Below are 23,345 nucleotides of genomic sequence, written 5' to 3'. Positions count from 1 at the left end.
TCACAGACATGACGTCATTAGTAATCTCTGAAATAAAAGATGACACAAAGACCTCCCTGGGACGCATTGACCGAAGTCACTCAGGTTCACCTATATGTCGGCCTGAGCTGTAATTTAGGGAAGAGTGGGCTTGGATGGAGTGAACTCTAAGAGATCAGTACTGCTTCTCACATACATCCACTTTTTCTTTTTCTTTTTTTTTTTTGAGAAGTCTTGCTCTGTTGCCCAGGCTGGAGTACAGTGGTGTGATCTCGGCTCACTGCAACCTCCACCTCCCAGGTTCAAGTGATTCTCCTGCCTCAGCCTCCTGAGTAGCTGGGACTACAGGCATGTGCCACCACGCCCAGCTGATTTTTTTTATTTTTATTTTTAGTAGAGACGGGGTTTCACCATGTTGGTCAGGCAGGTCTTGAACTCCTGACCTCAAGTGATCCACCCACCTTGGCCTCCTAAAGTGCTGGGATTACAGATGTGAACCACCGCACCTGGCCATACACCCACTTTTAAGAAAGAGATCTGATAAAACAGCAACTCCAAGTACTGTAAAATAAAAAATAATAGATCTGAGAACTATGCTTTGTCAGGCAAATAATCTTTTAGTTCTCAGTTTCTTCATGCAGTTTTGCTTTACTTGTTGTTATAGGGGTTAAAATGGAGACTTTGGAAACCCAGCTTATATATTTCGATCTTCTAAAGCACTTCTGAAAAAGCAAATGTTTGGGGAACACGAGACAACTTTGACCTCTAATTTTGTGCCATCCAGTTCTGCAGGCTCACAGGCTGGGCTGAGGTGGGAGCGGAGTGAAAGAGAGGGGAAGGGATTGCTGGGTGGGGTTATTGAGGAAGAAAATATTATTTCCCATCTTTGGGTTTGTGGTTTGTCTGTTTGTGGCTCACTAGGGTAGGGGACCTTTATTTTCTCCTTCCAGGCAAAAGACTTGATGAAATCATTTCTCTCTGCTTCTCCTTTATGGTGACAATAACAATGTTAGCCACCAAGCAGCTGGTGCTCAGGGCTTCTGCCTCTCAGCCATTTTGCCACATGACAAACACAAGAGGGAGGAAAACAAACCAGCACGCAGGCCCTGGCTAGATGCCCCAGTGTGCCAGGGAAGCGCTGGCTTTGAGCTGCTCCAACTAAGAAAGAGAAGATGCCTTTTGTTTCTGTTTTCTCTATTGGGACAAAGTTGGCCACTGAACACGGGACCAGTATGGAATAGGGGCAAAATAGTAATGAGGGATGGGAGGAAAGTTATTACCCTGAAGAAGACTGGCAGAGGGGAGGGGGGAAATGGATCCCTTTTCAGTCTGGCAGTTGCCTGTTTCCTTAGACGCGGTCTTTGTTGTCTAGGCATGCACGGGCTGTGTCTAGGGACTTGCTCAGGGTCACTTAGCAAATGAAGGATACAGTTAGGGCTCCTGCCTCTTGAAACCTCCTTCTCTATTGGTCTGGCTGGCAGGGTAGTAATCTGCCCAGCTGCTTCAGGGAGTCAGACCACCATGAGTCATGACCCAGGACAAGGTGGACAGAAACCCTAAAGCAGTGAAGATGCAGCACTGGGATGATGCCACCCTTCAGCCAGAAGAGATGGACCCCATGCAGGCTCAGTTTAGTCTCCGATCAGGAACTCAAGCAGACAACGATGGCAAATGGGGCAGGCAGAGGGAAGCAGAGCAATTCATTTCGCATTTTTCCCATGCCTCAAGTCAGCTCCTTTCCTGGAAGTTTGGAACTCACAGGGCCTTCTTCCCATGGGCTCCATTTACTGCTGCCCTGTGTATCCAGGATCCAGTCTGCCTTAGCAACGTTCTTCAAATGGCATAAAGGTCTTTGTGTCTGCTTACCCATGAAATATCCAGGTGCTGCATTCATCAGCCTTGGTAATGTAATTCTCAGGCAGGAGCCCAGAGCAGCCGGTCGTTAAGGACGTGCCATAGATCCAACCCTCGCTGGTGCTGGTCTGCTCCATTGGAGACATGAAGATGAAGTCCCCGGGGACCAGCTCCAGCTCGTCGTCATTTTGTGGGGTATAGGGGTAGATGACCTGTAATGTCTGAAAAAGGAAGAGAGGCTGAGTCAGCCCCAGGCCTCACCATTCTCCTGAGTGCCTTTAGGGCAGGACTGTGTGTTCTGCATTAATACTGCACACCTCCAGAGGGCGATGTGCCCTGAGTAGATGTGAATTCCTATCAGAGAGCACGTCTCTCTTCAGAGTACTGCAGGTGTATGCCTGGTGCTAGAAATGGTTCCATACTTTTCTTCAGGCATGTCTAGATTTCCCATCAGGATTCAAGTATCGTTTTTGGAAACTGACCTGAAATCCTGAAGGCTCGCTGGCCAACTGCTATCTAAATGGACTTGGACCTAGTTTCCCTCGCTTCATCTGATAGTCACCATGATAGACACTTGAAACCCAGCTCACGGAAAGCCAGTCTTCCACATGGGGGTTACAGATGGGCCAGGTGGAGTGTCTCTCCTACAGGAAGGCTCAGGGAAGGAAGTATCCCTTTCTATGTAACTTAGCTCTTTGTTTATGAATTATTATTTTGACATGGAGTTTCACTCTTGTCACCCAGGCTGGAGTGCAATGGTACGATCTCAGCACACTGCAGCCTCCGCCTCCTGGGTTCAAGTGATTCTCTTGAAGCCTCAGCCTTCCTGGTAGCAAGGATTTCAGGCAGCCACCACCACACCTGGCTGATTTTTGTATTTTTAGCAGAGACAGCGTTTCACCACGTTGGACAGGCTGGTCTCGAACTCCTGACCTCAGGTGATCCCCCTCTCTCGGCCTCCCAAACTGCTGAGATTACAGGTGTGAGTCACCATGCCTGGCCAACTTAGCTCTTTAAACCAGACATGGTTCTTGCCTTAAAGGAGATTTCTTTAAACCTAGAGTTTTAACAAAGATCCTGAAAGAAAAATGTCTAGACATCAGTGTCTGTGTCAGCATGTAGCCAGCTTTCATCAGATGGAGAAAACATTCTTACTTTGGGCTCCAAAACAGCTCCTAGGCCAAAAACAGGCCATGCCAGTTGGCTATTTATTCTTCTTTTTGCCTTCCTTCCCTGGGATGTATTAACATCACAGATATAGGCATGAAGGTGCTGTAGAAAACATTTATTTTAGTATTTTTTGTTACTAATAGTGGGAGACCTCAATAGTAAGGAAAATATTTCCTATCTTATTTGTTTCACACGGGTTACAAAGACAGAGACAGCTATAATAGCTTTCACTGTTTCCTAGGGTCTCAGAGCCATTAGTTGGATGCTAAGTATTCTGGTCTCCACTTGCATATTTCTAACTTTGGCTTCAGTTTTCTCATCTATAAAATAATCCTTAAGACTATAAAAGTTAAATGAGACAATCTAAGAGAACACTTAGGACAGAGCCTTGTGCACCGAAGAGGCTTTATTTATTTATTTATTTATTTTTTGAGATGGAGTTTCGCTCTTGTTGCCCAGGCTTGAATGCGATGGCGTGATCTCAGCTCACCGCAACCTCTGCCTCCCAGGTTCAAGTGAGTCTCCTGCCTCAGCCTCCTGAGTAGCTGGGATTATAGGCATGAGCCACTACGCCCAGCTAATTTTGTATTTTCAGTAGAGACAGGGTTTCTTTATGTTGGTCAGGCTGGTCTCGAACTCCTGACCTCAGGTGATCCTCCCGCCTCAGCCTCCCAAAGTGCTGGGATTACAGGCGTGAGCCGGGGCATAATTATTTCTACAGAACCAGAGCACCTGATCTCCCAGGTCACATCCTTCCTTCCAGCCGACCCTGATCCCTGGACCCTGCGCTGGGTAGGCCTGTGAACTAATTGGCTCGTTGATGCCAAGGTGATACACCAGAACATGTTATGAAGGGAGAATTTCCTTCTGGAAATCTCTAAAGAAAGGAGTCTTTAAGGTGTGATTCTTTTCAGAGGATGAGAGTGAGTGTGCAGAGAGCTTGTTCGTACTGCTGTATTTCTGATTCTCCTTTTATGTAGGGCGCCTGTTTGTTTCTCTAATTCTTACTCCAGCATCTTTCAGTTCTAGATCTTCCTGCTCTGATTCCTTCCTTATTCTTCCTGTCCCTCTGCCTCATACACACTTAAACCACCTCTCCAAACAAGCCAGGAAGGTTTTCTGTGGGATTGTTAAATCAGCTTAAAGGGAAAAAAAAAATTCACACAAAATCTCATAAACTGCAAAGCTAAATGCGTGACGTCCCTTGAAAAGGAACATTCTCTTTTTTCTGGGACAAGGTGGAGAAAGGCACCGAGTCACAGGGAAACAAGCCTAAACTCGTGTTCCTTAAATGTTCAAGCACAGCATGGTCTTGGCTAATAATGCCTTTGGCCCAGTAGTGCCTTTCCCCTTGAGAAAGTCAATGCGATTTCAGAGAAGTCCTCACTTGTTCCATCACACAGGGGAGGTGGGTATTCATTCTATTTCTAGGTTATCCCCAGGAAAACTGAGGCACAGCAAAAGGTAGAGACAGTATGTCCTAGGCATAGGGAAGCTGGACAATAAGTAGCTTTGGGCCGGGCGCGGTGGCTCAAGCCTGTAATCCCAGCACTTTGGGAGGCCGAGGCGGGTGGATCACAAAGTCAGGAGATCGAGACCATCCTGGCTAACACGGTGAAACCCCGTCTCTACTAAAAAATACAAAAAACTAGCCGGGCGAGGTGGCGGGCGCCTGTAGTCCCAGCTACTCGGGAGGCTGAGGCAGGAGAATGGCGTGAACCCAGGAGGCGGAGCTTGCAGTGAGCTGAGATCTGGCCAGTGCACTCCAGCTTGGGTGACAGAGTGAGACTCCGTCTCAAAAAAAAAAAAAAAAAAAAAAAAAAATAAGTAGCTTTGATTTATTGCATGAACAATAAAAGAATTAAGGCATTGTAGCAAATCTAAAATTATAACTGGGACCCATGTCCCCACTGCCCTTTCTCACTCACTAAAAGCAGATGCAAAACCTTAGCCTAAGTTTGAGAGATACGAGAACACAAGCCTAATTTATATTACATTCTACTTATTTTGTTTTATGTTTGCCATCTACTTGTAAGAACTCTTCTTTTTTTTTTTTTTTTTCTTTTTTGGTGAGATGGAGTCTTGCTCTGTTGCCCAAGCTGGAGTGCAGTGGCATGATCTTGGCTCACTGCAACCTCTGCCTCCCGGATTCAAGCGATTCTCCTGTCTCAGCCTCCGGAGTAGCTGGGACTACAGGTGTGTACAACCAAACCTGGTTAATTTTTGTGTTTTTAGTAGAGACAAGGTTTTACTGTGTTGGCTAGGCTGGTTTCCAACTCCTGACCTCAGGTGATGCGCCCGCCTCGGCCTCCCAAAGTGCTGGGATTACAGGTGTAAGCCACTGTGCCTGGCCTGTACTCTAAGAACCCTTGAATCCAGGACCAGCGCCGTGGCTCATGCTTGTAATTCCAGCATTTGGAATGCTGAGGCGGGCGGATCACGAGGTCAGGAGATCAAGACCATCCTGGCTAACATGGTGAAATCCCATCTCTACTAAAAATACAAAAAATTAGCCAGGCGTGGTGGCGTAGTCTCAGCTACTCAGGATGCTGAGGCAGGAGAATGGTGTGAACCCAGGAGGCGGAGGTTGCAGTGAGCCGAGACTGCACCACTGCACTCTGGCCTGGGTGATAGAGCAAGACTCCATTGAAAAAAAACCAAAACGAACTCTTGAATCCACCTCAGGTATATTTTTCCTCCCTTACTACAGAGGGAGGAAACTCAGTTTGCTGAATGAAAGGCAGCCACAGCCCTGTGTGAATACAGGAGCTGAAATGTCTTTGGAGCGCTTTTTATTCTCACTCACAGTAATAGCTGCAGCAATTTGTTGTTGCTGTTGCACCCACCTTGTGCTGGGTATTACATTAGAGCCTTTCCATACATCTTCTTTATTTAGTCTTCATAACCATCTAGCAAAACATTGTCACCATTTTACAGATGAGAAAACTAAGGACTGGAGATCTATACAAGCTGTCAAAGTGAATTTAACCCTTGCTAAAGTGATGGAGCCAGGATTTGAAGCCAAGTGTGCTGGACTCCAAAACTGATGCTTTTTGGATCACCCTGTACTTCCTCTGGATTTCTATTGGTTGGTATATTAAACTGGCATGGCCCAATGTAATCACTAACATGAAAGAGCCTATGTGAAATACAAATGAGGATCTGCATGTCCAAATCGAGTGAGAATCTAAACAGCAGAGGGATGAGGCCTTGGAGTTTTCCTCAGCATCATGGTGCCTTGCCAGAGTGTCCTTGCCTAAAACCACTCTCCTTCTCTGGACATCTGTTCCCTCACTGGAACAGTCAATCAAAACTGCCTCCTGGGGGCAGGTTGCAGAAGGCAGGTAAGAAGAGGGTTACATGTGCAGACGGCTCAGGTAGGACCGAAAGACCTCACGGGAGAGGTCCAGTCCAAAGGCGCCGAGGAGAGCTTTATCAGAACGAACGGTAATAAATGAGCTTTTACAAATAAGAGATAAAAGAGGCCAAGTTATTTTTAGAAAATAATTCACGTGGGCGCTTGCTGCCTTTTTCCTTCCATGCCAGTTGAGCAGAATGTGGGTCAGGCAGAAAAGCAATTACCCTTTGAGTTAACTGGAGGGCAGTGTTGATTAGAGGATATTCCTTGTAAAATTCCACTGCCACCTTCCTTCTCTTAGAAAGGTGACTTCTCAGAGGTCATCTGCATGCAACCCTTGACTTTTTTTTTCTTTGCCCTCAGAAGGAGTCCAACCAGCCACACCTCCTTTGTTATCTTCAGGGCTAGTTCTAAGTGACTCTAGGAGATGTCCGAATTCTTTTTGTTTTTTGTTTTTTTTTTATTGAGACAGAGTCTCGCTCTGTCGCCCAGGCAGGAGTGCAGTGGTGCGATCTCGGCTCATTTCAAGCTCTGCCTCCTGGGTTCATGCCTTTCTCCTGCCTCAGCCTCCCAAGTAGCTGGGACTACAGGCGCCCGCCACCTCGCCCGGCTAGTTCTTTTATATTTTTAGTAGAGACGGGGTTTCACCATGTTAGCCAAGATGATCTCAATCTCCTGACCTCATGATCCGCCTGCCTCGGCCTCCCAAAGTGCTGGGATTACAGGCGTGAGCCACCGAGGCCGGCCTGAGATGTCAGAATCCTTAAGTAAGATCAGGCCCAGTCTGCTCAAGGCATCTTACAGAAACCTGCATCAAATGACTCAAAAGGAGGACATCACGTTCCCATGAGCAGAGTCGGACAAAGCTGCACGCCCCGACACTCACAGGCGCACGCTGAGCCCTGAACCTCTGATTCGTGGGTTGGCTCTTCTGCCACTTCCAAAACAATGAGCTTGCTGCTCTCAGCCCTGGGGTTCTAACTGTTTTCTCATGGTTTTTTTTTTTTTTTAAAGAAGCCTAAAAGAGATGTTAAAAGGCTATGCAAACTAACAGAAATACCACTTCTTTGGCTGTTTGAAAAATTGGGAAATAAATGTTAAGTATTGCTTAATACATGTAGTTAAGTTGGAAGGCACATTTTTAACACACGATGAGGTCTCTTGTGGGTGGGCAGAGATACAGTCTCACTATGCTGCCCAGGCTGGTATGGAGCTCCTGGTCTCAAGCAATACCTCTGCCTCAGCCTCCCAAAGTGCTGGGATTATAGGTGACAGCCACCATGCCTGGCTATGAGGTAGTTTTGCTTCAGACAGGTTGCCCTTCTTTATTGGTCAAAATACTTGGGCTCTCGCTTCATCTCTGGCCTTAAGTTACTAAGACACTAATGTTTTTGTGTCTCAGCTTCTCCTTCAGGATAGAAAAAGATAATATTGGCCAGGTGCGGTGGCTCATGCCTGTAATCCCAGCACTTTGGAAGACCGAGGCGGGCAGATCACCTGAGTTCGAGACCAGCCTGGCCAACACAGTGAAACCCCGGTGCTACTAAAAATACAAAAAATTAGCCCAGTGGGGTGGCGGGCACCTGTAATCCCAGCTACTTGGGAGGCTAAGGCAGGGGAATTGCTTGAACCCGGGAGGCGGAGATTGCAGTGAGCCAAGATCGCACCATTGCACTCCAGCCTGGGCAGCAAGGAGTGAAACTCCATTTCCAAAAAAAAAGGGCAATTTATGCTTCCAAGATGTCACATACTTGTCTAGAAGGCAATGTTGATTCCCTCAAAGGAAGGATGGTAGGGCTGTACCAATCTTTCTTCAGTTTTCTCACCCAGGCCTCCCACTGGGATGTGCAAAAATCCTCATAACAGGTGGCTTGAATTTTCTTTTCATGCGTGTCTGTCCTCAAAGCTCCTGGAGGACAGGACCACATTTAAAAATTCCAGTATGCCACCTGCTACTTTGCATGACACAGATACACAGCAAATATCTGTTGATTATGTCTTTGCAAGGTTTTTGTTTTTGTTTGTATTTATGTGTTCTTCAACTCACCTAAGGTAAAAATGATGTCTTCCATTAACACCATAAATTTATATAATATTAAACAATTTCCAGTATATTTTTTATTTATTCTCTCTCATTTCATTTCTTTTTCGCTGGGGTAAGATTGGCAGGGGAGACAGAACTATGTTACCCAGATGAGCCACTTGTGACCCAGAAAGGAGGGAGGCATGCTGGAAGCCTCCCAGGGAGCCAGGCAGAGGCTGGACACAATCCTGGGCCAACGGACTCTCCGTTAGGTGCTTGCTCCATTTTTCCCCTGTAGGTACCCATCTCTCTGCAGCAGCGAGCTGCTGACTCTGATTGCATCCCTGCACCTGGTAGCTTTTGGAACCACAGTGAGACATTACCTCATGGTTAGCAAATCGGATATCCCGAGAAAATATGGTAGCCACCCAGTCACACCCTAGCTTGACGTCAATGTTCTGGGCCAGTTTCTCTAGGGTGGGTAGGTGGCTGGCTTGGAAGTGGTAAGCCAGGGTCACATGTAGCTGCTTCTTATGAGGTTCCACATGCACTTCTGGAAAAAGGAAGAAAAAAGTCAGAAATTAAAAGGTGGCGATCATAGCAATGGTGAAGACTTAAGGAAAGGCTTAGAAAGGTACCCTGAGAAATGTTCTGCTTCCCACATAATAAAGAAGACAAAAGACGTTTCCTCCTTCACAGCAGTAGAATAAGGGGGGGGTAAGGAGATGGCAAGAGATTCCGAATCGAGCCACTGTTCAAGAGATAAAGAGCCACCGTATGGCTTTCCTCCAGGAGCTACGGGTTGGCTGAGGGCAGTCCTTTTAGTTAAGTCCTCTCACAACCATTCCAGTGGCTGGTCACCAGCCCCACCACTCAGACGAGGGCACTATGACCTACAGTGATGAAATAATTTGTGTAGAAATACAAAGCATATTTTGTAACTGCGTGACTCCCAAGGCTATATTCCCTTCATTTTGGAACCAGGTCTCTTAGCTTCTGGGTGAGATTGATGGAGAAATGAGGGGAAAAAGATGGATATTTTCAAAGTTTAATGGCGGGCTTCTCTCAACAGCATTTTGGGTTGAATGATTACTTTTTGTGGGGGGCTGTCCTGTGCATGACAGGGGGTTTCACAGCATCCCTGACCTCTCCCCACAAGAAGTCAGCAGCACTCTCCAAGCTGTAACAGCTGAAAATGACCTCAGACATTGCCAAATGTACCCTGGGAGGCAAAATCGCCCTTAGTTGAGACGTACTCATTTAAAGTATACAGACTTATTCTAAGATACCCCAAGAGACAAAACAAAACAACCCTACCTACATGAGGGAATGGCTTTTTTTTTTTCCTTTCTCTTGTACTTTTTTTTTTTTGAGACAAGGTCTTGCTCTGTTGCCCAGGCTAGAGTGAAGTGGCATGATCACAGCTCACTGCAGCCTCAACCTCCTGGGCTCAGGTGATGCTCCCACCTCAGCTTCCTGAGTAGCTGGGATTACAGGTGTGAACCACCATGCCTGGCTTCTTTTGTATTTTCAATGAGGGAGAATCATCTATTGTACAAGCTAGAATAATGAAGAAGTTGCAACTAGAAGAAATTAGGGAATTTGAGAATTTAAGGGGCTTGGTCAAGTCACACAGAAAGTTAGTGGCCCAAGATAGAACCAGAAATTGAGCATTTCGGTTTTAAGTACTTTTATACTGCATTGCCTTTCTTTGGTGTAAGTCCCATGTGACAAGGTTTTTGTCTCTTGCTTACACCGTGTCCTTACTCAGCATATCATGCAGGTTTTCAGTACTTGTTGAATGAATAAATGCACACGAATGAAATCTCCTTTGACCACTTTGAATGGAGGACGACACTAAATCTTCTTGATTATATCTGGGCCTGCCAACAACCGGAGAATACCAAGTTCCAGGGCAAAGACATGGTGGCCGGCTTTCCATGCTAGGTAATAAGGAGCTGCACCAGCTAAGCTGTGCAGGGTCATCCAGTTCTCCACATCCCCACCAGGGGGCCACACAACAGCAGAGAAACAAAGCTGGCCAAGTTCTTCATGACGGCAGGATCTTGGAGAGGGACTGGCTCTTCCCACCTCCCACAGGGAAAGCTGGGGCTTCGACTGCTTCTCGCTCAGTATGCACTCCAAGAATCTGCTGCGGCCCTGGCTGAGGCTTGCTTTTCTCATTTGTGAAGGATTTGGGTTTTGCGGCTTTGACATTAGTTTTGGTCCTTGCGGGGATTTAGTGGTTCTGATGATAACTACTGTGTGATGAGAGAAAGCCATTTCCTTGAGATTGAGGGATAAGAACAGGAAATAATTTGCCTCTCTGTTATGCTCTTTCTCTGAAATATTAAGCTCCTATGAAATGTCAGGCTTCACTGAAGTCAGGACCCAGAGACTAGTCCCGTCGCTGAGGGAGAGCAAGAGGTGGGGGTGGGGGTTGCGGAGTCTAAAGAGGCCCCTCCCCAGGTACAGAGGGGTCTTAAGGTCCTTGTGTTCCTTCCGAGAGCGCTGTGATCCTGCAGTGATGCTGAGCCCTGATCACACTCATAAGTCCCAAGCCCTGTGTGGGGCTTTTCTGGTAAAGAGGAATCTCAGGCCCCCAAAGGGCCTGAGACGGTGATGAAAATAGCAGCAGGGAACAATGGCAGGTGCGGGATAGGCCAAAAGGCTAAGGAGCAAACTGTGGGGCTTTGCTCAGGTCTTCCCCCTCTCTGGCACTCCATAAAATTATGGGTAGGGGAGTTCCAGGTCTCCTCCAGCTTTGCACTCAGCACTTGGCTTCCACTGTGCATCCTGCACCGTCCACTCTGGCCAGGGCAGCCTCCCCACTGTCCTCTGCTCACACCCTCCTCATGCCTGCCTGCCTGTGCTCCTGCCACCCGCCTGCCTGTCGGTCTTTCCTCCATTGTCCTGGTCAACATAGTCTCAGGGCAAGTTTCCTTCCTTCTGTGAAGGTGGAAGCACCCTTTTCTCTTTTCAGAGCTGATGTCACACAGGGCCTGGCCAGGAGAAACCACTTCTTGTTCTCTTCCCTGTTGCACTCCTCATGTAGGAGGAATCCTCATAGTAGGTGACCAGTAAGTACTGCCAATTGTGATTTCATGCTGGAGGGAGCCAAGAGGCTCTCCCCGCACCAGGTTGTCTGTCTGTTTCCCTGCTGTCACTGAGCTAAGGGAGCTTGTCCACACCTGTAGCCAGACACAAGAGCTTTGCAAACTTCTCCCTCTTGTCACCTCCATCGTGTCTTCTGCCTCGAGCTTTTTTTTTTTTTTGAGACGGAGTCTTGCTCTGTCGCCCGGGCTGGAGTGCAGTGGCCGGATCTCAGCTCACTTCAAGCTCCGCCTCCCGGGTTTACGCCATTCTCCTGCCTCAGCCTCCCAAGTAGCTGGGACTACAGGCGCCCGCCACCTCGCCCGGCTAGCTTTTTGTATTTTTTAGTAGAGACGGGGTTTCACCGTGTTAGCCAGGATGGTCTCAAACTCCTGACCTCGTGATCCGCCTGTCTCGGCCTCCCAAAGTGCTGGGATTACAGGCTTGAGCCACCGCGCCCGGCCTCGAGCTTTAAACTAATTCCTTTGACAGGAAATCTCAGGTGTCCTGAGCTAAAAGCTCCCATGAGAAGAGCAGGAGACATCTGGAAGGGGTTACATTTTTAGACAGACTCTTGGGGCTTGGGGTCCTGTCTAATGGTTTTCAGCAAGTGGAAGGGTATTGGCTCCGTGGATTTTCTTGTGATATAATACGAAGTGCTTCCACTCTTCTCTCTGTCCTCTGCTACCCACTGAGAAAAGATCTGGATTGTCATGGAGTAAACAATGAGACCCAGATAAACACCTACATGGGCAGTAGCTTGGGAGGGAGAAAGGATGTTTCCTTAATTCTGAATTAGGAGGAGATGGTGGTGCTACAAAGAAATACATTTCTAGTTCCGTATGGAAGTCATTTTGTGAAGCTTCAACTTGGGGGTTAGGGAATAAGCCTTAGATGGTCTCTCCAGGTTAGCAGAAAAGGAGTTGAACATTTTTACAAGGGAGCAAAAAGGCATGGGGTGCTGCAGGAAAAGGCTGCTTTTTGGTCACACGTGCCCATTCCTGCAGGGCCCTCCACCTCCTGACCCCATCCTGCTCCTCTACCACCATTTCCTATCCTTTTTCCTTTCCAACTCTTTGATTGACAGGGCCCAGGGCTGGCCTGGCAGCTGTTTGCTTACCGGTTTTGGATGCAGCCTCTGCAGCAAAGTCAGCAGCAAACTTCTTGAGGACCTCCGCACTGTCTTCCTTTACGAAGAGGCCAATGAAGTTGGAGGACGTATAGAGCTCCAGGGGCAGCGGGGCCGAGAACTTACATTTCCAGCGACTGACCGTGGTCTGCAGAGCTTCCCCCAGGGCATCCACCTTGCTGTCCTCGCACTGGCAGGGAAAACAGGCAGTCTTCACTTAGAGACGAGGGGAGATGGAAGTCTGCTGCTACTTAACATTGGCATCCTCTCCCCAGAGACTGGAGGAGGCTGATAATGCAATTACTTAACCACCACCCCCGTCTGTGGGGAGAGAGAGGAACTGCAGACCTCCAATTATTCAGACACAGATTACCCAACTGGTGGATTAATCTGGGGAACACGCAACCTCTTCCCTCCTTTCCTTGCTCTGAAGTGGCCCCTGTGAACCCAGCCAAAATGCTGTAGGACTGGTTGAGCAGAAAGCAAGAAAGGGGAGCGAGACTGGGGAGATGTTGGTCAAAGGACACAAAACTTCACTTAGACAGGAGAAATAAGTTCAAGGGACCTCCTATTATGCTATTAGTGTCTATAGTTAATCATAACGTATTGTATGCTTGAAAATTACGAAGAGTAGATTTTGCTCTCACCACAAATACATGATAAGCATGCGAGGTAATGCATATACAATTAGCATGATTTAGGCACTCCACAATGCACACATTTATTCAACCATCATGTTATACACCATAAATGTATACAATTTTTATCAATTAGAAAAAAATCAGGCTGGGCGCAGTGGCTCATGCCTGTAATCCCAACACTTTGGGAGGCCGAGGTGGGCGGATCACTTGAGGACTGGAGTTTGAGACCAGCCTGACCAACATAGTGAAACCCCATCTCTACTAAAAATACAAAAATTAGCCAGACGCGGTGGCGGATGCCTATAATCCCAGCTACGTGGGAGGATGAGGCAGGAGAATCACTTGAATCTGGGAAGTGGAGGTTGCAGTGAGCCAAGATCACGCCACTGCACTCCAGCCTGAGTGACAGAGAGAGACGATATATTAAAAAAAAAAAAAAAAAAGAAAAAGAAAAAGAAAAAAAAAAAATCAAAGTTCTCTTTGCTTGTGAAAAAAAAAAAAAAATGAAGGAATGTGACAGGAGAGAGTGCAGCATCCCAGGAGAAGCTGCGCGTTTTCTACTACTTTGTATCATCTGTACCTTTTCTTTTCCTCTTAGATGATCAGAAGTTGACTCTACATCCACCCTCATGAGAGTTGGGAAGAATGAGTCCCAGAGAGCTGTGACGTCATCCTCCTACCTTCCTGAGAGCATTGGAAAAAAGAATGAATGTCTCTCAAACTCTGAAGGGTTTTCAGAAAGATCCTGGGATGACTAAGAGGAAATGATAGTCACTTTAATTTTCACGGTGAATGGTAAAAGAGGTGTTAGAAACATATTATTACCAGAAAGAGAGAAAAACAGAGAGAATATATCTGGGGAAAAAAGCAAAATATTTTTTATAAAAATGTTTTAAAATGCAACCACTTTGTTTGGTCTTGAATGTATGGAGATAAATTAACTCTTCTGTATTACCACAGAGAGCTAAAGTACACAAAATGTATTTACATGTGTGATAGTGAGGGGGATGATACTGGGTCAGTAGAGGCCAGGCGCGGTGGCTCACGCCTATAATCCCAGTACTTTGGGAGGCCAAGGTGGGCGGATCACTTGAGGTGAAGAGTTCAAGACCAGCCTGGCCAACATGGTGAAACCCCGTCTCTACTAAAAAATACAAAAAACTAGCCGGGCGAGGTGGTGGGCGCCTGTAGTCCCAGCTACTCGGGAGGCTGAGGCAGGAGAATGGCGTGAACCCGGGAGGTGGAGCTTGCAGTGAGCTGAGATCCGGCCACTGCACTCTAGCCTGGGCGACAGAGCGAGACTCCGTCTCAAAAAAAAAAAAAAAAAAAAAAAAATTAGCCGGGCATGGTGGCGCATGCCTGTAATCACAGCTACTTGGGAGGCTGAGGCAGGAGAATCGCTTGAACTCGAGGGATGGAGGTTGCAGTGAGCCGAGATCATGCTACTGCACTCCAGCCTGTATGACAGAGCAAGACTCTGTCTCTTAAAAAAAAAAAAATTCGTCAGTAGATAAGCTTCCTGACAGCTAGGATTATAGACTAGGTAACAATGGCAAGTAAATATCTTTGCATTCTCTAGAAATATATAGTGGGAAAAAAAAACCCATGGACAGGAAATGCCTTTCCCTGTCTATAGACTACCTTTTTTGTTCCCTGTTCTTAGTTTCTCCTCTTTGCTTGTTGTAAGAGTGGAGAGGGTAGAGAGCAAACGAGTGTGAAGCTAGATCAGTGATTCTATTCCAGCAGCCAGACCAGTGTGTCTCTCACAGAGGGTTACAATCTGGTGCTGACCCCATCCGGGGGTGCTCCTGGGCCTCAGCAGATAAAACTAGGAAGCGTTGCGGTGAGGGGCTCATTGTGGACCTCACTGATCCCTTGAAGGTCCCTCCAGCTCTAAGAGCCCGTGACTATTCCTGCCATCTTCCTGCGAGGCTCCCCCTTTGTTCCAGGTCCCAAAGGGTTGGCTGGGATCCTGGGAGTCAGGCTTCCCAGGGGTGGGGGGGCTGCCGCTCACCATAAAGAACTGGCAGAGTGTGATGTGGGGAAAGATGTTGTGTGCCTTGTTCTTCCCGCAGATCTGCTTCGACTGCTGCCAAAAGTCGGAAAGCTTCTGTGCTAAGGGGCCAGTGGGACGGAGGTAGAGGACGTACTCCCGGGGCAGGGGGTCATCCAGGAAGGGGTCACCGACGTGGGAGAATAACCTGTAAGACAGAAGTAAGCCAATGAGGTATTGCTTGAGAATAACGGAAGGAAAAAAAGAACTGAGAGACAGATCCACCCTCTATGTGCCCCAAATCCCCGGCATAGCGCGCAGGGAAGGGTTTTCATTCATGATTTAAAAACCTACTTCTGGAAACTCACACTTCACAATCAACTCTCAGATGCAGCAACTTCTGTCTTCCTTCTTGTCATATTGCCTCCTCATCCAACAACTCCCTAAAAAAGTCCTGAAACCACTCTCCAGGAAGCATTCTTGGATCAACTCCAAATCCTTTCCCAATCCACTAGGACCAACCCAGCCTGTCCCTCAGGTCAGCCTATAATTAAACCCATGTCCCTCCAAAGACAAGGGAAGCTCCCAGAAAGGTAACCGTGTGGGATCCACCCTGGGGAGGGATACCTTGGAAGGTAAGTAGGGTACTTCTCTAAATTGATTTGCCCAATATCCATACCCCTAAAATGAATCTTTAAGTGACTGGAGCAGGGACAGATCTTATGAGAGGGGTTCTATCTGGGAATTACTTAGAATTTTCTTTAAACAGCTCCAAGGAGAAATATACCCTGGGGCCAGGGCAGAGGAGGCAATTGACTTGATAAATACCCTTGCCACAGTGTTCTGGCTCCTGTCTCTTCTGCAAGGGTCCACTAGAGAAAGTCTGCACCTCCCCACTCATCCACATGCACTTAGAGTTAATTATATGCTATTTTCTCAATTTATTTATCTCATACCAACCAGTCACATGCTGCCTGAACACTTCTTCCTCCCGTGGATGCCAAGGCTTTTTGTCTGAAAGAAGAAATCAAATTTCTATTGTTAGTATTTTTAGCCTCCTCTCAGCTTTTCTCACTGCAGTGGCAAGAGCGAGTGTGAAGGAGGCAACATCATAGCCCGTGGTCTGCTCACTACTCTGTGGTGGGGAGTAGACACCTGCAGCAGGTTTTTCCCCAAGGGTCATATCGAGACATATGGAAGTTAGGACTTGTAATTAATTCCCATGTAATTAGCATCAGATTTGCATACAGTCTGACAGCCCAGGCAGTCTATTTTCAGCAGTTTCCACATTAGAGTTTTATTTTTGCTTCTCTAAAGGTTGTCATGTCTTGCTTTTTCCTCCTTCCTCTTCACCAGCTCATTCTTACTGACCCAGATCCCCGAAAGAGCAGATTCTTGTTTTCAGCCCGTTTGGTAGAAAGTATTAGAAGTGGTGCTGATGGTTTTCTTTTTCTTTTTCTTTATCTTTTGAGACAGAGTCTCACTCTGTCAACCAGGCTGGAGTGCAATGATGTGATGATCATGGCTCACTGCAGCCTCGACCTCCCGCACTCAAGCAGTCCTCCCGCCTGAGCCTCCCAAGTAGCTGGGACTACAGGTGCATGCCACCTTATTTGGCTAATGTTTTATTTTTGCAGAGACAGGATCTCATTATGTTGCCCAGGCTGGTGCTGATTATTATTAAGACATAGGGCTAAATGCTTACAAGGACAATTGGTTTGGATTAATTCATTGCCTCCCTCCACCCACTTCCAACCACCACCAGGCTGGATCCATCATCTCCAAGTATTTTACAGACATCTTTGCGGACGAGTATCACTGGGTTAAAAGGAATGGCCACAGAAGTGCAGCTATCAGTCCCACTTCTGGAGAAATGACTCAGAGCATAACTAACTGTGGCTAAGTATCCATAGGCCAGTTATAGCAGTGAAGCCCTGTGTACAAACTTAGAAGTGGAGCTCTTCTGAAATTATACACAGGTCTCCAAGAGCCAGATAGTTCTGGATTCGTATCTAGCCTTGCTATTCATTCATCCTTTCATTCATGCATTCATGCTTACATTTATTCAGCAAACATCTACTGAATTTCAACTATTTTGTCAGCACTGTGCTAGGCTCTAGGAATACAGTAATGAACAAGACTTATGTGATCCCTGCCCTAACGTAGTTTTCTGTTGAGTAGGCATGTAAATATTATTATACAGATAATGATTTAATTACACTGGCATTAAGTGCAATGGAGGGAAAGCATAGGGGACATAAGAACATAGGACAGGGAGATCTAACCTGATCTGAGGGGCTGGGGAAGGCTACACTAAGGAGAGAACATTTCAAGTGAAATCTGAGGGTGTAAACACATCTGGGTGGGGTGGATGGGGCGCGTGGTGGTTTTTGCGGTGGAAAACACCTGGTACATCTATTCCATAGTGAGAGGTAGCGATTAAATGAGCCAGTGTACAGAAGGAGCGTTGGACAGTATCCAACCCATCACAGGTGATCAATAGGTGCTCTTTCCTGTCCCTTCACACTACGTTGATTCAGGATCCTTGGGAGGGAGAAGATATAAGTGGGAATCCGAGTTACACTGACACTCTCTGCAAGCATCCTTTCCCCAGCTGGCTGCTAAACTCACCCCCTCCTTCCTTGTCCTACCCTTCTATGGAGCAATTAGAATGACGAACGCGCCGGCCGGGCGCGGTGGCTCAAGCCTGTAATCCCAGCACTTTGGGAGGCCGAGACGGGCGGATCACGAGGTCAGGAGATCGAGACCATCCTGGCTAACATGGTGAAACCCCGTCTCTACTAAAAAATACAAAAAAAAACTAGCCGGGCGACATGGCGGGCGCCTGTAGTCCCAGCTGCTTGGGAGGCTGAGGCAGGAGAATGGCGTAAACCCAGGAGGCGGAGCTTGCCGTGAGCTGAGACCCGGCCACTGCACTCCAGCCTGGGCGGCAGAGCGAGACTCCGTCTCAAAAAAAAAAAAAAAAAAAAAGAATGACGAACGCTGTGAGAGTCACAGGGTTGGACTGGAAGGGACCTCAGAGGTCATCTGTGAACACAACTTCTTCATTTGACGCAAGGAAAAACTCAAGTGGAAACAAGTGATGAAATGCGCTTAAAGCAGCCTGGCTGGGGTCACGGCTGAGCAAAGGCCAGCCTCTGTTGTTCTGCTCCACAGCAGAAAGACAAGTTAAAGACTGTCCCCTTCCCTCATGAAAGCCTGTGCACAGATACCAAATGATCAGGATAAGAAAGTTTGCACAGCTCATGAGAACAGCATTGTAAAACGCAAGCCTACTTACAGAGAGATGAAGTTACGGAGAAGCAAGACAGACCCCTCTGCTCCCCTTGGAACATCTGGTGCAGAAAAGGCTAGAAGCACAGAGACCCACACATGCTCATTCCCACACTTTGACAAGGTGCTTAACTGCTGCTGGGCTGCAGCCTTGTCTGTTTCCTCACGACTTACCAGACAATCAGAGGCCACACATCTCGCCTTTTTTTTCAGTACAGAAGCCGTGTATGCACAAAAGAACACAAATCATGACCTTTTAGAGGTTAGAATCTCTGAGGAATTAAAGTCACCAAAAAAGGACCCATTGTTCCAAAAACAACTGGGAAAAGGAAAACGCATTTGTGGCACCAGACAATGTGCTATTTATATAAGGAATTCAATTTCTTTTTTTTTCTGCACCCTTCCCCCAATGAAATACATCTGACTGAAATTTAATTTATTTCTTCCAAGGCACTAGGAGTATCCTCTGGAAAGGAAAGATCTAATTAAGTTACGGTCTCCGTAACTCAAAAGACAAGTTTTGGAAAGAGTTCAAAGAAAAAATTGAAAAAGATAATGAAAGGTTTGGGTGATAAGATGATGATGAAAGGCTAAGGAAATCCAAATTCTTTGTTCTGAAAAGCCGAGATCTGAGAGGTCCCGGTTTGGTGGAAGGTTTTCGTATCTGGTGCACACACTCCGGGGAGGGTTGGCCAAAATAAAATAAGCACAAAGGGCCCAAGTTAGCTTCCAGGAAGGACTTTCTGGCAGCTATGTAGGTGAAAGTTTTTATTTTTATTTTTGAAAGCTTCGAGAAAGCTGTTACCTATCTGAAACAGTGTAATTCTCCAGGCAGGAGGTTGTAGGAGTAAAATCTCATTTTCCCTAAGGTCATGAGCCACAGACAAACCTTGCTGGCCCTTCACCCACTGCCAGGCTGGCACCGATTTGGGCTAAGTGTGTTCCCAAAACTCTGCCCACAGAACAGACTGAACATGGGTGCGGCAGAACATGTGTCTCCCTCTCCACTCTGCTGAAGAAAGACTGTTGCCATAGAGCACCCACCTCCATGGTCCACCCATGGGGCCAATGCCACGGCCAAGTGGGAGTATGCGGGGTGGATCCTAACCCCCAGCCTGAGCCTGTGCATCTGCTATCCTCGGGGTGACTGAGGACTTGGCAGAGAGTTTACTCAGACACTGTCTGAGACCTCGAGCAGATAAAGGAGGCATATCCCTTTAAACTAAAATGCACCCATTGGATGACAGCAACAAATGACAGCAATCAGTGATTTAAATGGAACCTTCTTGGTTAGAACTGGTGAAATGTGAATTGTTGAAGTTTTGTCATGTGTGAACCTAAATTTGACTTCTGATCCTTGCCCTAATCTTTCTGATTATCCCATTTGTAGCAGAATATGAAAAAGAAATGGTGTAAAAACTCTCATGCTTACTGAGGATGGAGAAGAAGAGCACAAAGAAAAGAGACACAATGGCAAATGAAAAAACAAACAAACAAACAAACAAAAAAAAACCCGGTGAGTAGTGATCCTTCCCGCAGGGGAGGGACCAGCAGCGCCCGCCAATGGCCTTGCAACGCTCGGGCAGGATTCTTCCTACTTTCTGCCGTCAGCTCCGAGGATTTTTGAATTCAAGGTTGGTCTGGCCCCAGGGTCACAGAGAATACCTCTCATTCCCTTGAAGGAGGTTTGCAAGCAAAAATCGCTTTCCTATTAGTTTGCCTGAGACAAAGCAGCTTTCCTTCTTTCTGCCTTCCCTCCCTCCTCTTCTTCCTTTCCTCTCTCTTTCTTCCTTCCTTCTTTCCTTCCCTCCTCTCCCTGATTTCTTTTCCTTCTACTCTCTTTTTTCTTCTCCTCCTAAGGAACTCTTACCAGGAAACCAAATGAAAAGCAAAAACAAAACCCCTGAATTATCACAGGATGTACAAAGAGAAGGAAAGTATGGTCCCTACCGGTACAGAGCTCACAGCCTTCGAGAGTCAGATACAAAAGCAGCTTCATACAATGCAATAGGCCAAGCGCCATGACAGAGACGAGCATGGTGCTAAGAGAGCTCACAGTGGGCCCAGCTCCGCAGTGGGGAGTTCCCAAGCCTGAGGTTCTCAAATTGTACACCAAGCTACTCTGGGTCAGAACACCACAGCAGACTCAAAGAGGTGCCACTGGAGGTTTTCAATGTTATAAGGGAAACATAGCACACTCATCTGTTGAACACCACATAAGCTTCTAGCTTGAGGTAGTTAGAGTTCACAGTATCAGACTGGGCTGCATTCTTGAGGTCCCATCTTGGTGAAGCTGCAGTTTTAGCAACTGTCGTAATAAAAACCAAGTAGCCAGTGAAAATCAATGTGGAACAGGTAATGAGAGTGGCAGTGCCCCCTCTGATCCTAAGGCTTGGGCAGTTGTGCAGTGCCCCACAGACACACACATCCCGTTAGTAAGTAGCTGTGGTTACTTAAGAATACAAATATGATTTTTCTTTCAATTTGTGTGTGTGTGTGTGTGTCTGTGTGTGTTGACACAGCTCTTAAGTTGGCAGGACAAAAATACTTATTAAGGTGTTTAGATCTAACTACTAAATAAACAGAACTGTTGGTATTTATGTTGGCCCACAGGCTCTATGTAAAAAGTATTGGACACTAGGGGGTTGTGGGCTGAGAAAGTTTAGGATTCTTTCCTGCAAGAAATGATGCTTGATCTAGACCTTAAAAGCTAAAAGAGGCTGGACACAGTGGCTCATGCCTGGAATCCCAGTACTTTGGGAGGCCAAGTCGGGTGGATCATCTGAGGAGAGGAGATCGAGACCACCCTGACCAACATGGTGAAAACCCATCTCTACTAAAAATACAAAAATTAGCCGGGCGTGGTGGCGTGGTGGTGGGTGCCTCCCAGCTACTTGGGAGGCTGAGGCAGGAGAATCACTTGAACCCGGGAGGCGGAGGTTGCAGTGAGCCGAGGTTGCACCACTGCACTCCAGCCTGGGCAACAAGAGCAAAATTCCATCTCAGAAGGAAAAAAAAAAAAAAAGGCAAAGTGAGAGCTGACTAGCGAAAGAAAGGAAAGCAGAAGGACATGTGAAGTAGAGAGAACGGCACCAGCAAACAGATGAAAGCAAGAGACAGCACTGCATGTGCAGGAAAATTCGAGTTTGGTAATGCTAGGGCCAAAACTGTAAAGCTAGAAGAGGGTAAAGATAAAGGCCTCTGCAGATACCTGAAAACGTAGGCAGGAGATCGCTTGCAAAGGCCTTATGCGCCACTTTAAAGCTTGGACCTGACTCAAATTAAGCTAGAGAGAGGCATGATCAGATTTGCTTGCGTTGAAGGATACATACAGCTGGATGCTGGGAGACTAGAAGGCCTTGACAATAGATGGGAAGAACACATTGAGAGGTTGAACTGAAGTAGTGACAGTCAGGATACTGGCAATGATGTTTAGATGGTTGACTTATTAGAGCTGAGACTGATCTGGTACTGCAGCTTGAATATTTATGTGGATGGTGGAGACACCCCCTGAATGAAAATGCAGGAGTAGAAACAAGTTGGGGCTGGGGGTGATGGTGACAGTGAGGTTAGTATTGTTCCAGGAGAATAGTGAAACCAGGTATCATTGAAGAGACACACCCAGCCTTGTTGTTAGGTGTCGTTTTCTTTGTTGGCTTGACTGCACTTTCTTGCCTCTTTCTGTTTGTAATCCAGACATTTCTTTTGGGCCACCCATTGAGGTCCTATTTCCTGTCTAAGGAATACCTTCGGCTCCCAAATCACTCAATGCTGTGATCAAAAAAACACTTAAGACATCCCCAACTCAGAGGGATAGATTAGCCCAGACCAGCAGGTTCTCTAGGGATGCTCAGCATATGCCTTCAGAGGACAGTTCCCCTATTTTACTGTCACTTGATAAAACTCAAATATCTGACACCTGCCGTAAAAAGCAAGAGACAAGATATACGCTAATGGAATGAGAAATATATTCCCTCAAAATAGTAAGACTTTGATCCAAGTAAGTAGCAAACTAATTTGTTGGGCTTTCCAGTTACTTGGAGCTGTATTGTCCTTGGCTTTGCATTGCTGGTGGACTCATACGCGTGGCGGCAGGCACCACACCTGCTCCATGCATTGGTTCTCTGTCACCAAGGACTTGTTCACGTAAGAAATGAGAAGGCACAGGGTCAAGTATGTAATCCTTCAAGTGGAGGAAACTCCCTATGCAACCAAAATTAAATTATATCTTTCCTTCATGTAGCTAAGATGATCTTAAATTTGGAAACATTTAATACTAACTGTAATATTTTTAAAAATGTTCTCAACCTCCAGGATACAAGTTGTTAAATTTTCCACACCTAATAGTTTGAATTCAATTAAAAGATGACCTAATTAATCAGATGCCTCATTCTCCTCCCTCAAAATCAGCTTAAAAGTCAGCAATGAACTGGGGGATGGGTAAACTGAGGTAGAACCCAACTCCTCTTTTCCCTGGTTGAAGAGTCCAGCCATACCGTGGTCATTGTTGCCACAAAGGAAGATGGAGGTATTCTTTTTGGGTATATTTGGAAAACAACATTTTTTCATAAAGTAGTTTTAGGTAGAAATACCAGAGCCTTTTGCTGTGCTCTATGAATTGCTGAATCAGTGCTGAATATCCTCACAGGATGCTCTGAGGCTGCTCAACAGAGTGCCTGGGGCTGGCGGCCATCTTGAGAGCAGAGGGCACACAGGTGATTCTCCATCTACTTGTTTCTCTAGTAGAAGAAAAATGAGGATAAGGGAGTCAATCATGATCGTGGGCCTTTATGTACCAGGCACTTCAGACT

At 46.6% G+C, this 23,345-nt stretch overlaps 1 protein-coding gene across 2 annotated transcripts in view; it reads right to left on the bottom strand.

The window, feature by feature from the left end:
* Window positions 1-23,345, bottom strand: part of UBASH3B (ubiquitin associated and SH3 domain containing B) — a 162,539-nt gene that overhangs the window by 22,233 nt on the left and 116,961 nt on the right. Inside the window, exons 2-6 of one of the 2 annotated variants that reach the window (XM_033207707.1) lie at window positions 16,197-16,254; window positions 15,262-15,448; window positions 12,598-12,796; window positions 8,768-8,937; window positions 1,846-2,054 (exon numbers count right to left, since the gene is read on the bottom strand). In XM_033207707.1, the coding sequence (XP_033063598.1) occupies window positions 1,846-2,054; window positions 8,768-8,937; window positions 12,598-12,796; window positions 15,262-15,448; window positions 16,197-16,254 (823 nt within the window). The remainder of the gene's footprint in view (window positions 1-1,845; window positions 2,055-8,767; window positions 8,938-12,597; window positions 12,797-15,261; window positions 15,449-16,196; window positions 16,255-23,345) is intronic. The other variant, XM_033207706.1, reaches the window with a different exon arrangement.

The sequence above is a fragment of the Trachypithecus francoisi genome, unplaced genomic scaffold, assembly GCF_009764315.1.
Source record: "Trachypithecus francoisi isolate TF-2019V2 unplaced genomic scaffold, Tfra_2.0 Lachesis_group8, whole genome shotgun sequence".
NCBI lineage: Eukaryota > Metazoa > Chordata > Mammalia > Primates > Cercopithecidae > Trachypithecus > Trachypithecus francoisi.
The sequence above is the reverse complement of the archived record's forward strand: the minus strand, read 5'-3'. Positions and strand labels throughout refer to the sequence as shown.